The sequence below is a fragment of the Penaeus vannamei genome, chromosome 40, assembly GCF_042767895.1.
Source record: "Penaeus vannamei isolate JL-2024 chromosome 40, ASM4276789v1, whole genome shotgun sequence".
In the NCBI taxonomy this organism is placed as follows: domain Eukaryota; kingdom Metazoa; phylum Arthropoda; class Malacostraca; order Decapoda; family Penaeidae; genus Penaeus; species Penaeus vannamei.
The window spans coordinates 13490769-13506624 of record NC_091588.1 but is presented as its reverse complement, the minus strand read 5'-3'; the positions used below and the strand labels follow the sequence as shown (position 1 = coordinate 13506624).

General features: G+C 35.7%; 1 protein-coding gene across 3 annotated transcripts; it reads left to right on the top strand.

The window, feature by feature from the left end:
- The first annotated feature begins 2804 nt into the window (after window positions 1-2804).
- Window positions 2805-15078, top strand: LOC113814402 (casein kinase II subunit beta). 3 transcript variants are annotated; one of them, XM_070117592.1, is made up of 5 exons: window positions 2805-2953; window positions 8985-9060; window positions 9170-9272; window positions 10509-10681; window positions 14052-15078. In XM_070117592.1, the coding sequence occupies exons 2-5, from the start codon at window positions 8989-8991 to the stop codon at window positions 14400-14402; spliced, it is 699 nt and encodes a 232-aa protein (XP_069973693.1). In that variant the 5' UTR covers window positions 2805-2953; window positions 8985-8988; the 3' UTR covers window positions 14403-15078. The 3 variants fall into 3 exon arrangements, with proteins under 3 accessions (XP_069973693.1, XP_027222261.2, XP_069973692.1); XM_027366460.2 differs by having other exon boundaries at window positions 2819-2953; window positions 14088-15078; XM_070117591.1 differs by lacking the exon at window positions 2805-2953 and adding an exon at window positions 2976-3039.
- The last annotated feature ends 778 nt before the right edge of the window (window positions 15079-15856 follow it).

Here is a 15856-nt window from a genome sequence, read left to right as displayed (position 1 = left end):
ATCCTAGATGGCTTTTGATATCTTTTGGTGGGTCATGCAGTGTTATAAACACCCAATATAAGTACGAATATGCTTGAATATAACTGAGGTAGAAGGAATGTATCCTTTGTAATTCCCCCTGCAGGTCCTTACGTCTTCTCCCATTATCCTTTCCGTTCTCTCCTGGATATTCACGTAACTCCCTTCTGGCACAACAGTGTCCTCCGAATCCTTCCCCTTCTCCCAGTCTGCCTGATACTTCACCTCATTCCCCATGTTCCCTTGTCTCATTCTCAGGGTTCTCTTACTTCTCCATCACCTATTTTTACCTTATTACCCGTCGGTGGCTTCATAATGGCTATTTTGCACTGTTACTGTATGTGTGTGTGTGTGTGTGTGTGTGTGTGTGTGTGTGTGTGTGTGTGTGTGTGTGTGTGTGTGTGTGTGTGTGTGTGTGTGTGTGTGTGTGTGTGTGTGTGAGTGTGTGAGTGTGTGAGTGAGTGTGTGAGTGTGTGAGTGTGTGTGTGTGTGTGTGTGTGTGTGTGTGTGTTTATGTGTGTGTGTGTGTGTGTGTGTGTGTATGTGTGTGTGTGTGTGTGTGTGTGTGTGTGTGTGTGTGTGTGTGTGTGTGTGTGTGTTCTAAAATTTCTCTCGCTCCGATAAAACAAGAAGGGAATTAGTTCTAAAGCCAAAAATCGCGGAATATTGTTTCGAATCACATGGGCAACGGTCATCGAGCGAAATTCCTATGTATCACTGCGTTTTTTCCCGTAATACGAGGACTGCAGGGTCATTTGTCGCGCAGATGATATGCTTTAGGAAAGATATTGCTTCTTTATTGCCCGGCACTTGATGCAGTAATATATATATATATATATATATATATATATATATATATACATATATATACATATATATATATTATATAATATATATTTCTTTTTCTTCTTTCTTTTTTCTTTTCTTTTTAAGGATCGGGAGTGTCACCTCATGCTACTTGGACCTCTATAAATCATAATTTTTCAAATAGTTCACGAAGGACTGTAGGGATTTTGATTTTCATATTTTCACCGCGGCTCTAACTGCGTTTACGGATAATTAGAAAATCTGTATCTATTACTTGTGGGCATATTTGAAGACATCACAGTTTGACGAGCTTTTCATTTACTTAACTTGTTATGTTAGCATGGATTAATGTCCCCAAGAGCTTTAGAAATAAATGTCAAAATCGAAAAATAATTCATGAAGCAATAATTTCTGGTGACTGTAAAAAGAATGTACAAATCTTCTGCTCTGATCTAAGTGGATTTTGAAACACACACACACACACACACACACACACACACACACACACACACACACACACACACACACACACACACACACACACAAACAAACAAAACACATACACAAACACACATTCAAACACACATACAGACACACACAATTGTGTATACACAAAACGTTTAAAATTGGGATTTGTACAACGTAAAGGAAATTAGAATAAGGGACAAATTTCGAAATGCGAAAACATGTGTCCAAAAAGCCTGGATTCGGGGATAAGGTGAAATAAATACGGAGAGAAAGCTAAGGAATCGGGTAACTGTAAAAATCAGGATTAGATTTACGACTAAAGAATTGAAGTTAACATATAGGATATTAGAACAGTTGAATGAAAGAAATAATGAATGGTGAATTGGAGGTTAGACGCGTAAACATAGACAACCAAGGGTGAAGAAAAGAATTAACGAAATGTAAAATAAAACCGATTAAAATGTAAAGTGAAGAAATTAACAATAAACTGAAAAGATGAATGAAGAATAAAAACAAAGATGGAATACGACATGCCAGTGGATGAATAAAGGAAAATACAAGACAGGTAATAAATTAATATGGGAAGGAAGTTCAATAAGGAAAGGCGGCTTTACGAGAGTGACTGAGAAAGGAGAAAGACAATACAATTACAATGGAATGAAAAAGAAATAAAGGGAATAAACAGAGAATAAAGGTACGTGACAGGAAGTAAAGATAATGCGAGAGAGCACAATCCGCGGGAAATATAATGTGATATATATAGAAACAAACTAGACAGCAAACCGAGAGATAAGAACGACGTAATGCAATAAATAGAAAGGAAAATAGTAAAGAAGCCCGTGTTACGAGTCTGAAGCCAGAAAAATAACAGGTAATTATTAGCTAGGCAGAATGAAAAAGCAAGACAGCGCAAGATTCCCTTCGCCTTGAATGCGAGTTTTTGTCTCTACTTCATCGTCAGACATATCCGCAAACCAAAACATACCATCACAACAAAATGCCTCAGTAATAAATCTGGCACCTAAAGAAAGCCCAGTAACAGTAATGTGCGATAATAATAGTTAATTAACAATATCAGAAAGGCATGATAGGACCCCTTTTGCTTTAAATGTGTACATACGCCGTTGTATTACAAATGAAGTAATCAGTAAACATATGCCGGGTACCGAATAACCAAATTGCAAAATCCATGAACTCAAAATAAGGTCTCTGGGAAATAATGGCCGATAAAAACCGAGAATGAATAACAAAAAGGCAGCATAGGACCCCTTCGCCTTTGCTTCGCCTTGAATGCAGACCTGTCTTTTCCTTGTAATGAAAACCCCGCACACAAAAAACAAGCATCAAATAACCAAATTGCAAAATCAAGGACGCAACATCTTCCAAGCCAAGGTAATAATAATTATAGCAGCAAGACAGTGTATGACCCTTTCACCTGGAATGTGGGCTTCCGATTGTAATATATAGCCAAAGAAAGTCCCGCAAACAAGAGCCAGGCATCAGATACTCCCATTCTTGTGGCCAAAGAGGCGAAAAAAGGCCCCTGTTTCGGGAACCATTTCGCGGGACCCCCTCGCCCCGAATGCTCGCCTCCGCCGCCGCCGCCAGATGGCAGCAGCGCCGCCTTCCTCCCTCGGCCTAGCGTGGCGAACAAGAAACGGTACGTACTTTTCACCCTTTTTATCACCCTTGTACCCACTTTGCAAACCTGTCGGACGTCGTAGGGGTGTTATAGGGTTGCTTGAGGTGGGTGAGATGGATTTTGTCAGGAGTGAAGCTGGGAAAGGCCTGGGAAATCGAAGATTTGTTTGGGGTTGCAGGTTTTTTTCTTCCTGATGGCAAGTGTGTCCACAACCTTCACTCGCGAGAGATAGTTTATTTACAAGTTTATTTACTTCTCCGGGAAGGTGAAGGATCCTTCGAAGGATATGCAGATGGAAGTAGGATGACTGAGGCTTTCTGAGGTTTAGTTACATTTTTTCCGAGTTAAAATGGCCGTTTTGAAGGTCTTTTCGCAGTGTAAGCAAGCAGCATGGAATTCCTTGTGGCTTCTTTATTTTCTTGAATTTATTTTTCTCTATCGGGAATTCTATTTTGTTTCTGGCATATCACGATCGAAGATGAGAGATAGGTTACATAGTTTTGCTATGTATACATTCCTATAAATAGCTTCCACCTTTGAGTGTGTGTCTTTACTTTCAAATATTAGCAGTTTGTATATAGACAAGTAGGGGAAAATACAATGTCTAGTTACTTTTAACTGTGAGATACATTAGAAATTAGTGTAAATTTGGGGTATTTGTTACTGAAAACAACGCACCCTCTTTAGAAGTCCCAAAACGGTCTCTGGCAAACCCAAAAACCTAAACATAACCTTTCCCTTCTACTATTCATTACTAAAGTAGGGGTACAAGTCCCCCTGTACCTTCCTCTTTATTAGCACTTTTTGCCAACTTACAGAAAATGTGACCTTAAAACTTTGGCTGTTTGAAGGTGTTTTGAAATTAAAGCGTTTTAAGCACTTGGGCAAGAATTCTTGGCAATAGGCGAAGAACTGTACCGTTCCCTGCCTAAAACGTATGGATCAGCAGGCAAGACTTGTTCAGTGATGCCAAACATATGGAAATGTTTTTCTATGAAGTACAAATCATAACCACCCTTGGAGAGCTTAGAAATATCAAAATAACACAAATGTACATACTTGGGTTTTAAAAGTAATAGACAAGTATTCCCACCAACAATCTCTTATACATAAGTCAAGGGTGGAGTTTATTTCATTAGCAGTTGGCAACAGTTTAAGCATGTGTTTCAAAACGACTAACAAGCTAGTGCCGCATCTAGATGCAGAGAAGTAAATGTCTTTACAAAATAATATTTTCTCCTATATACAAATACAGTGCCTCTAAAATGGTGACATGCACTTCTGATTGGCAACCCTTACACTCTGATGCGCTATAAAAAAAAGAACTTCGCTGAATTTAGCACTGAATTGAAATATATGCCTTTTACATATACATGATTTTATGAAGTTAGAAATAAGTCATCGAATACAATATCCACAGAAGAATGTTGCTAGATTTTTTTCAGATTTTTTCTCTTAAGTTATTCTTTATTTCAGTGAAAAGTATATATATATTCTCGATCTAGAGACATAATGAGTTCAAAAGTAAGAGATAAATTGTTCGTCTTATAATGATTTATGATTTATAACAAAAAAGTTTTTTCATTCCAATAATCTCCATTATTTCCTTTTGTTTCCAGTTAATTTCAAAATCTTTGAATATAGCTTTATGGAAATTACAGAATCAGATACCGGAAAAAAAATTATTTCTCTTATAAAATATTAAGTAGAGTTCTTGGCCAACGCCCACAATCGAAGGCTTGTAACCATCATGGTACACAAATTATGCTGTTGCCATGGTGATGGGTCATCACTTGACTTAGCATGCGCAAGTCTAGCCATTTACGGAGGTCACTTGAGAAAGCAAGAAAAATTCTAGAGTTAGTAAGAAAGAGTTTAGATTTTGGGCAAGAACTTTTCCTGCTTAAAACGCCTTTAGTCCCTTTGTGATTATATGCCGGATACATTTTTGTCATTTTGCGGTAAATATGAGGCTGCAGCAGCTGTACCTGTGGTGTTTATAACTATTTTTTATGCTCTACAAAATGATGATGTCTATCTACCACTGTTTATCATTCTCGGTAACAATAACCAAATTTTGAAATGATACCTAATAGCAATTTCTAGTGAAAGCTTTTTCTCTGTTCAGTCACCAATGAAACATTTATATAATATCGTCCCTGATAGCTGGTGAGGGCATGACAAGAATCTGGAAAATTGGAGGGAAAAACAGAAGAAAATCTTTCACAAATTTAGCTATTGCAATGTGCAATCATTGTAAGTAGGGGGCTTTGTCTTCTAAACAGCATTTTGGGGGCTGCCACCCCTTACCCTCGACCTGGCCAACACCTTCATATCATATGTTCTAGCAGGATAGAGACTGGGCAAATACTTGGATCTTGTACCTCATTTTATTTCCCAAGTGTATGTCATGTTTTTTTAATTTGTGGCATTTTCTCTCCCTTTACATGACTGATTATAACAATATTGGTATCAGTAGATTCCTCTTACTCTGCTACACCTTTGAGTCAATCAGTCAGCTTAAAAAACTCAGTCATTAATGATCAGAATCTCATTAGTCATTCTTTTTGAAAACGCATGGCATGTGTATAAGACGGTAACGTTTACCCATTCATCATCATGCAAAGAGAGCGGGGTCAGGAAGTTTATCTCCATTACTTAGAGTGGGTTTGATATATATGAAGTTAATTATCAGCATCTTGAAGTTCTTTTAAGCAAATGGAAGGTTCCATTTTCACGCAGTGTTTCCAGTGTTTCTTGTTGATCTCACAGTCTCGTGTCACATATTGCCTCACAGTATGCGAGCATCTTGTTTACATCAGAGCTCCTGCATTATGCAAGAAGGGTTCTTTTGGAAATGGGAAGTATGCCTCGTATCATTATGCATTTTCATCAGCTGTCCTGAGGGAATGGGGGGAAAATCGCGATAGTTTGAGTACATTTGCAAGTATTTTCATTGATAATCATCTGTATTCTCATCAGAGTTATTTGATATCTTACATTCGTATAACCTTGATTTTATTTAGAATCTTTTGATTAAATTGGGCAGAATAAGCATCAGAACTTGTATCATATAAATATTCAAGCATATTGAGTAGGACTGGAATGTAGTTATTTCTTTTAAGCTGCCAGTCCTTGCAGAAAAAGTAAATTGCTGCAGAAAAGAGTGAGTGTTATTATCAGCTTCTTGTAATACCAAAAGTTTAGCAAGACCAAAGATAACTTTGGCCTATATTCTGTGTCATATGACTGAGTATCAGAAGGTTGGGGTTCAGCTGCTGTGGTCTGTCACACTCAAGTCCATATTAATTCTATGTGAAGGAATGCTCCAACAATTAAAGAGCAGGGATTTTTTCCTTGAAATGTTAACAACCAAAAGTTTTTTGGAATTTTGATGGTCTTCGTAGGAGCATCAGTTCAGCTTTTGACATGGAAATCTACATTCACATACATCTCTTGCTTCAGAACAGTTACGAATCATAGGTCTGATTTGCTGGGTATATTTTGTTTTTGTTTTATCATAAAGTTTGCTTGACAGTTTAAAACAGTTAGGTTAAGATTTATGTCAGTAGTACAGGCTAATGATAAAGTATTTCCTTTATAATATGGTCAGGAAGGTGATTTTTGTACCTAGTGGAATATTTTACATGGAATGATAAGTAATAGGCAACTTTGGTCTTTCCTGTGTGTTCAGTGTTTTGTTCTTTTACTTAGTGTAGACAGTGTTTCACTTAGTTCTTTATTATCTATTTCATTTTTTTTTATTTTTTGTAAGTCGCATGTTTTTTCTTCTAAAACATCAAATATGTGTTTGATAACTAGAATTCTGTAAGTACCAACTTACTTTTTGGATTTTGTTGTAACATCATAATGACACATCCATAAAAGTTTTCTGTTTCTCTATTAGACCTTTATTCATCAGGTGCAGGTATCATTATTTGAATACACAGTAGACTACATTGTGCATGTATCTTTTGATTCACATGTCTAGATTTCTCCCAGATGGGTCACATTGATTTGCTTATTGCTATTTATTGTCAGAAAGGATCATATTAATTAATACATATTGTATTTGCTAGTATGTTTAAGTTTTTAGGTTGGAAACATGTATGGAGTATGCAAGTAGTACATGGCACCATGCCAGCCGTAAAGTGGCCAAACTGTGTTGGTGAAGTCAGATTGTTTCCTGATCTTGGTGAATAAGACAGACTTGAGGCTATCAACTTGATGAACCTGTTAGTTATTTACCATTACTGATTATTTTTATAAGACAACAACACTCAAAATTTGGTTTTGTTTAAAATTGGCCTATCTTTGGGTATTGCATGCATCCTTCCCTGTAACTAGCCTGTAGACAGAGAAGCCTGTTAGCAACAGGGGTAGAATGATGTCAGATGTACCAAATCTTCTAATCTATTTTTTTTTAATTTTTTTATTTTTTTTTCACATAACTTCAGCTGATAAGTTTGTCACCCCTCTCACTTTTTTTGAAATATAGTGTAAAGTTGTTAGGCCCATGGAAATGACAGGTAGTGATCCAATGATCCAGTCATATTACTAGCCTCATTTCAACAGACAGCACCATATGCATAGATTTTTACTTTTCATTTTGTACTTCCTATCTGTCCATCACTGAAACATGCAAACAAAAGTATTGAGTGAAATCCAGCAGCCCTCATGCAACCTAAGCAATCTGTATGTATGTATGTATGTATGTATGTATGTATGTATGTATGTATGTATGTATATGTATATATGTATGTATATGTATATATGTATGTATATGTATATATGTATGTATATGTATATGTATGTATATGTATATGTATATATGTATGTATATGTAGATATGTATGTATATGTATATATGTATGTATATGTATATATGTATGTATATATATGTATATATGTATGTATGTATATGTATATATATGTATATATGTATGTATGTATATGTATATATGTATGTATGTATATGTATATATGTATGTATATGTATATATGTATGTATATGTATATATGTATGTATATGTATATATGTATGTATATGTATATATGTATGTATATGTATATATGTATGTATATGTATATATGTATGTATATGTATATATGTATGTATATGTATATATGTATGTATATGTATATATGTATGTATATGTATATGTATATGTGTGTATGTATATAGATATATGTATATATATATATATATATATATATATATATATATATATATATATATATATATATATGTGAAAATGACTAGCCACAATGAGAATTGAACATAAGCGTATTTTCAATTACGCTTATTTTCAGTTCTCATTGTGGCTAGTTTCATTTTCATTTTTGTGTTCACGTGATTGTGTTTGTGCTTGTGTTCATATATATATGTGTGTATATATATATATGTGTGTATATGTATATGTGTTCATGTATATGTGTGTGTGTGTTTGTGTTTGTGTTTGTGTAATGAAATAAAAGTCCTTGAATTTCTTTGCGGGGATTTAAAGATATTGTTTTGCATCAAATTAATTTGGTTATGTATATTGTTATATGATGAATTCTCACGCCATATTTTCCTGTGTCTGAGGCATCATTTACTGGTAGAATGTGCACATTAGCAATAGGTCAGACACGCAGAGACGTAAAGGAATCCATAAAAGTAACTGGGGTGTTATTTCTAAAGAACTAGACAAGGTCATGTGGAATATAGGGCGTAGCTACCGCTTTTCTCACAGATTCCCTTGTTTCTCTTTTGTTAGGGAATGGTTGTTCAATTCAAGTTGATAGTCTGTTTGAATTGTATTTGTTGTAACAAATGTAGGAAAGGTATGAATGAGAATGAATAAAATTGTATTGTAAAGATTATTCATTCTCATTCATGTGTGTATTTCTGATGAAGATATAATCAAAACCGGTCTAAAATATCTGTGTTGCAATTTTGTGTGACACTATGATAAAGTTCAATCTACTACTATGGGCTTTTTAACATCAGAAATATAAATATGGAAACTATTATAGATTCTCCCTGAAAAATCTGTTTTAATTTCAGCAAGATGAGCAGTTCAGAAGAGGTGTCGTGGATTGCTTGGTTCTGTGGCCTTCGAGGAAATGAATTTTTCTGTGAGGTAAGAAGTTTTTCAGGATTATTTTCATTTAATGATTTAAAAAGCAAAATTGAACTAGTAATATTCCCCTTTTTCCTTGTTTAATGTAAATTCTAAATTCTGTTTTCAGGTAGATGAAGATTACATACAGGACAAGTTTAACCTCACAGGCCTAAATGAACAGGTACCACACTATCGCCAGGCACTCGACATGATTTTAGATCTTGAACCAGGTAGGCCACTAGAGGGAAACTCTGACTTTTGAAGTTAACTAAGATTAAAAGGTTAATTGCATAGTGCAATAATTTGTCTTGAGGGATTCCTAACAATGATACACAAATATAGCAATGTTTCTCTCCTCTCCCCCCTCCCCTCCCCTCTCTTCACTTCTCCTCCTGTCTCCCCTCCCCTCTCTTCTCCCTCCTCCTCCTGTCTCCCGTCCCCTCTCTCCTCCCTCCCCCTCCTGTCTCCCCTCCCCTCTCTTCTCCCCCTCTCCCCTCTCCCCCCTCTCCCCTCTCCCCTCTCCCCTCTCCCCTCTCCCCTCCCCTCTCTTTTCCCCCTCTCCCCCCTTGTCTACCTTAACCCTAAGCTCGCCATCTACCATGCTCTTTTAGGACCCAACATTTGGCCTCTTACACCCTCTCCCCTCCCATCCCCTCTCCTTCCCCTCCCCTCTCCTCCCCCTCTCCTCCCCCTCTCCTCCCCCTCTCCTCCCCCTCTCCACCCTCTCTCCACCCTCTCCTCCCCTCCCCTCCCCTCTCCTCTCCTATCCTCTCCTCTCCTCTCTCATATATTTATATATGTATATATACATATATTCATATATACATATATGCATATATACATACACATATACATATACATATACACATATACACATATACATATACATATACACATATACACATATACATATATACACATGTACAAATGTACGTACACACACACATACATATACTTATTCATATTTACGTATAGATGAATATATACATATATTTTTCTGAAGAGGAACTCATGAAGAATTTGAAATGTTGCAATTTTTAAAATTCCTTATTGTGGCTTATTTCATTTTCATTTTTGTATGCACTTTACTTTGTTTGTGCTTGTGTTCATATATATATATATATATATATATATATATATATATATACATATATATATATATATATATATATATATATATATATGTATATATATACATATATATATGTATAAATGTATAAATGTGTATATATATATGTATATATATGTATATAAATGTATATATATGTATATATGTATAAATGTGTGTATATATATATATATATATATATATACATATACATATACACACACATACATATACATATACACATACATATACACACATTGCAGTGTGAATGGATTTTTTCCCATAAATCTTATTGTAGTTTTCCTTTCGGCTCTTGTGTGACTTATGTCTTGATGGACAAAATTTTCTTTACCAACAGACGAGGAAGAAGAGATCCCTCACCAGAGCGACCTAATAGAACAGGCGGCAGAAATGCTATATGGCCTCATCCACGCTCGCTACATTTTAACCAATCGTGGCATAGCTCAAATGATAGAGAAGTATCAAGCTGGAGATTTTGGTCACTGTCCACGAGTCTATTGTGAAAATCAGGTATGTGTTTCTTCGTTGATGGCAAGCCCACGTTTTGATGAGGCTCAATGGTCACTTATATATATGTATATTATTTTTTTCTTTCTTTGAAAGATACAATAATTTGTTCTGTAATTTGTCTTCATTGTAGTTTGTTGGTCAGTGAGTGAATACAGACCTATATGTTAGTGTTTGTTGAAATTGTCTGGCGAGTTTCCATTGTGCAAATGTTATTAGGTAATCCAATGGCGAAGGGAAAATGTTGTGTTCACTTTAGTATTGTTTTGTTAAGTGTTTCTGTACATAGATTGTTCTGCCAGTGATTAGCCACAGTGGAGTCAATTAGTAGATCTTGTGACCTCACCTTTCCTTGAGATAGCTTTTTTACTAATGCTATCAATATTGACACTGTTATTTTTGTTATAAACATTACAGTTACTATATTTTTGTTGATATTACTAACAACAGTATTAGATCCTAGAAAATATTATTGCAAATCAAGGAAAAGGGTAAACAGGTGAAACAGGTAGTTCTCAATTGGCTCATTTTTGAGTTAATACTAATGGAGCCATCTATATGTAAAAACACAAGTAGAACGACGTCTTTGGTGGGGTAATATGATTCTGTAAGCGATGTTTACTTGCCCTTGTTTTTGAAAGAACAACTTAGTGATATAGACCTATTTGCTTCTTTGTTTGTAACAAGAAAATATTTATATTCATGTTTTGTAATCATGAAGGGATTTCTTAAGACTTGTGAAATCAAAGGGTATAGATCTAAAGAAGTGGGTTGTGTATCACTATGGACTTGAAAATGTTAAGGGGAAAGTAGTAGAATGATAGAGATAAGATAAAGCCGTTATCACCCATTCCTTTTAGATGAGCACCCAGCTGATCCAGCCTGTGACATCATAGCTTGTTTTGGGAGCATTAACATATGATTAGATTATGAAAGTGTGAGAAAGGTAATTTTAAGACCTTATTTAAGGGAAAACAAATAATTTGAGTCCCAAGAGTCCCAAGAGTACATTATAAGATCTGATGTTTCATATTCATCATGTTTTGTCTTAGCCATTGTGATTTGTATTATAGAAATTGTAAGAGTTGAATGTTAATTAAGAATTTTGGGATTCTGCTTAGTTTATATAGATGAATGAAAAATTAATAAAGCCCTTTTTTGATAAGTGGATTAGTCCAGCAGCTTCGAGAAAAGAATTAGAGTAAAAATATTAAACACATTCTTACATGCACATGCACGCTGCCACTATACATCTATATGTACCTATATATATATATATGTTTATCTGTATGAATTACCTATTTATTTATCTTGTTTTCATATATCTTTAGTCATGGCAGTTTGATAATCAGTTTATTGCATGCTTATCTTCTACTTGGGATGAGTGAGTGCATGTTTATGATGCCACATTTTTAGCTAACAAAACCTTTATTAGGAACTTACATTGAATTTGCCTGTGAGGAAAATGAGTAATACAGATTCTTCTTAACCCATTGTATCTGGTTGTGTCACGACAATCACATGGCTGAAAATTTGCCCATTAGGTTACTGAAGTGGCTGCTTTGTTGAGTGCATGTAAATACTCATGTGTGGTGACAAAGATTCTATGCCTCCTCTTTGCAAAGTTATTATGCATAAGCCTTTTCAGCATTTTTGTCATTTCCCAGTGTCCATATTTATCATTTGATTTGGTTTAACCAAATGGTAATAGACTGTTTTCCTTGCACAGACTCCATATAATCTATGTAGTAAATATTACCATGCAAGAAGATTTTCTCTCTCTCTCTCTCTCTCTCTCTCTCTCTCTCTCTCTCTCTCTCTCTCTCTCTCTCTCTCTCTCTCTCTCTCTCTCTCTCTCTCTCTCTCTCTCTCTCCTCCCTCCCCCTCCCTCCCTCCCTCCCTCCCTCCCTCCCTCCCTCCCTCCCTCCCTCCCTCCCTCCCTCCCTCCCTCCCTCCCTCCCTCCCCCCCTCTCCCCCCCACCCCCCACACCCCTGGAGCCAGCGGCCTTTCAGTCATGGCTTATGGCTATTACATTCCACTCATTTATCAATGGAAATAATGCAGAAGCCCCCTTCTAAATGCCAATTAAGTCTAATCACCCTCCAAGAGTTTTGTGCACTCATGGCGAGTCTTTTTCCATCATCCTAGCCTTTGCTCATGATGGCAAGGTCACATTACGCGGTCTAAGGCCATTTTGTCCTAGGACAGCATGTTTACCCGGCCCTGAACCCAATTTTTAAAATGTGATTGTCACGTCACCCGGATCAAAGGGGCTAAAGAATTACTTTCCAAACAATGAAATTTTTATTTTATTTAAATGAATTAGATATAGAAAGATTAACCCAATGCTGTCGGGTAAAAAAGTTTGGCAAGTGGCCATAATAACGGGATTGTTGGGGTGAATTGGCAGTTTCCCCTGTTTGCGCCCAGCTCGTTTGTTAGTTTGCGAGCGACATTTGTCACCTAAAAGTTTTTATTTTGCTATAATTTATAAAAGTATTATAATTTTGAAGGTTTACCTTCATTATAGGTTGTATTGCCTAAAATATTTACCATATAAATGAAGCCACTACTATTGGAGATAACAAACTCCGTCTGACGAGCCAGTGGCATGGGAATGGTCATAATACGATGCCATCCGTTTTTCGGTCCACATCAGCCATGGCATGTACATACATGCCACCTGGCGGCTAGTGGTTAATAACCCTGTCAGTACAACTTCCCCTCCCCCTCTTCGCGTTCCTCTCCCCCACATACCTCTCTCTTTTCTTTTCAATTTCCCACAATTTCACCTACACATTCTCTCCTTAACTCTCCTTCACCGTTCTCTCCCCTATTATCCCCTCCTCTCCATCCTCCTCCCTTTTCTTTCCCTAGAATGAAATGCATGCTTTTTTGTATTCCTTATTAGACTGTTCATAATGGCCGAGTTATCTGCATATTCAAAAGTACAGATTTACTAATTATTTTTCATGATATTCCCATTGTAAAAATAATATCCTAACAGAAGACTGTTATTTTGTTTATTTGTGGTTATTCTTTTTTTAAAGTGAATTCTCTGGTCCCTATTTTAATTAATTACTCGTCGTAGTGTTTGGGGTATGTGTTTGTGTCATTTGTCTAATATATAACAAGCACTACTTAGCTGCAATTTTCAATGTCTTTTTTGTAAATTATGATTTTTCAGTCCTAATATAATTTTGATGGTTATTTTCTTAATATTTACTTTGTAGTTCAATTATGTATTTTTATGATAATTTCCATTTCATAGTTTTTGTTTATTTATTTATTTGCTTAAGAATCAACACAAGGATGAGTGATTCTATTAATGGGTGTACTCCTATGTTCAGTATTTACATAATTTTGTTGCAGGCAGACAGTCTTCAAGTTTTGTTTTCTGCCCCCCAGCCAATGCTGCCCATTGGTCTAAGTGATGTCCCAGGAGAGGCCATGGTGAAGCTGTACTGTCCAAAATGCTGTGACGTCTACACCCCAAAGTCTTCTCGCCACCACCACATAGACGGAGCTTACTTCGGTACTGGCTTCCCTCACATGCTCTTCATGGTCCATCCAGAATACCGGCCCAAGCGGCCCACCAACCAATTTGTACCAAGGCTTTATGGCTTCAAGATTCACCCAATGGCATACCAAATTCAGCAGCAGTCAGCTGCTAGCTTCAAGGCTCCTATGCGTGCAGTCAACTATAATAATGGAAAGCGTTAGGATTAGTTAGAAATTGTTTCATATATTTTTTTTATTCTATTGATGTAATTCATGTGATTATGATTAAGCTCATTAATTGCAATATTCCTTATTTTTGAAAAGAATTAAAACTTTTTATTTATATTTTTTTCTCCTTCCTGTCCCCTTCTGTGGCTTAGTTTTTATGTATTCCTGTTAAAATCATCAGACTTGTGTCAAAGAAGTGAGAAAAAAGTGTTAGTGAGCTGCAAACAGACGGTGCAAAAAAAAAGTATTTAAAAGATACCTAAAAAGTTAAAAAAACAAAAACAAAAAAAGTGCCAACTGTGACATCTCTCTGACATAGGCTTGAATGCAGTAAAGCCAGTCCGGCAGTTTGGATTAAGTTGTGTCCATGTCCTGCTCGTGCTCATTCATCAAGGGCTTTTGAGAGGTCCCTGCATGGCAAGTTGACTGCACACATTCCGGAAGAACCCACTCATACCTCACTGCTTGTTTACCTCTGGAGCCATGGAGTGATCTCTCCCTGCAGAAAAGCTAGCTAGAGTGAAGGAAATTACTCTGTGAATACCATTTTTTTTTTCCTTTTTGGTTAGTGTGTGTAAATGGTACTCCAAAATACCAGAGAAAGTTTTGTTTTGAATCTTTGGAAAAATCTTATATAATAAAATGTAAATATATACCACACCTCCATCTATTAGTGTACTGTATTTCCTTTATCCCATATTTTTACTTAATGTACATTTAATGAAAGAGAAAAATATAATACTGATCTTCAACTTTTGTCAGAAGATAATTATTAAGACCATGGATTTTTCACATTGCTAGTCTTCAGTACACCTCTGCATGCATGATTTTGATATTAGTGTCCATAAGTGTTCTTAAAAACTATTTACATATTTTATTAATTGCAGCTTGTACTATGGTTGAAAATCACTTGCAACTGTTTTCACTGTTTGCAATGTATTTTTATGCTTATCTTTCCTGATATTTATACTTGCTGATCTGAAATGCTGAAAAGTGTCCTGTTGTAATTATGAAAAGAACCAATAATAATCAAATTAAATATGAAATCATTACGATGTTAGTAATATTATTATTATTGTTATTATTGATTAATTCATGTACAAAGGTAAAGGAAACTTACTTTTTCACAATCACTGAATTATGAAAATAGATATCGCATGTTTTATGGAAACAGACTTTTTACTTAAGAGAAGCCATGGAAATGTCTGCCACTGGATAAAAATTGTAGGTCAGTAGTCACTTTCCCTTAACATAAGCCAATCGTAAGTTTAAGAATATATACTCGATTGTATATGGATGTAAAAATAATAGTAATAGAGCAAGCATGGAAATGAAAACAACTATGATACTACCAGTTGCTTAGGTACTCACACTTGATATGCCAATGAATTCCATATAACAGCAGTAGTTCTAAGTAAAGTGTTGGTTATCAAAATGTATGAACAAAA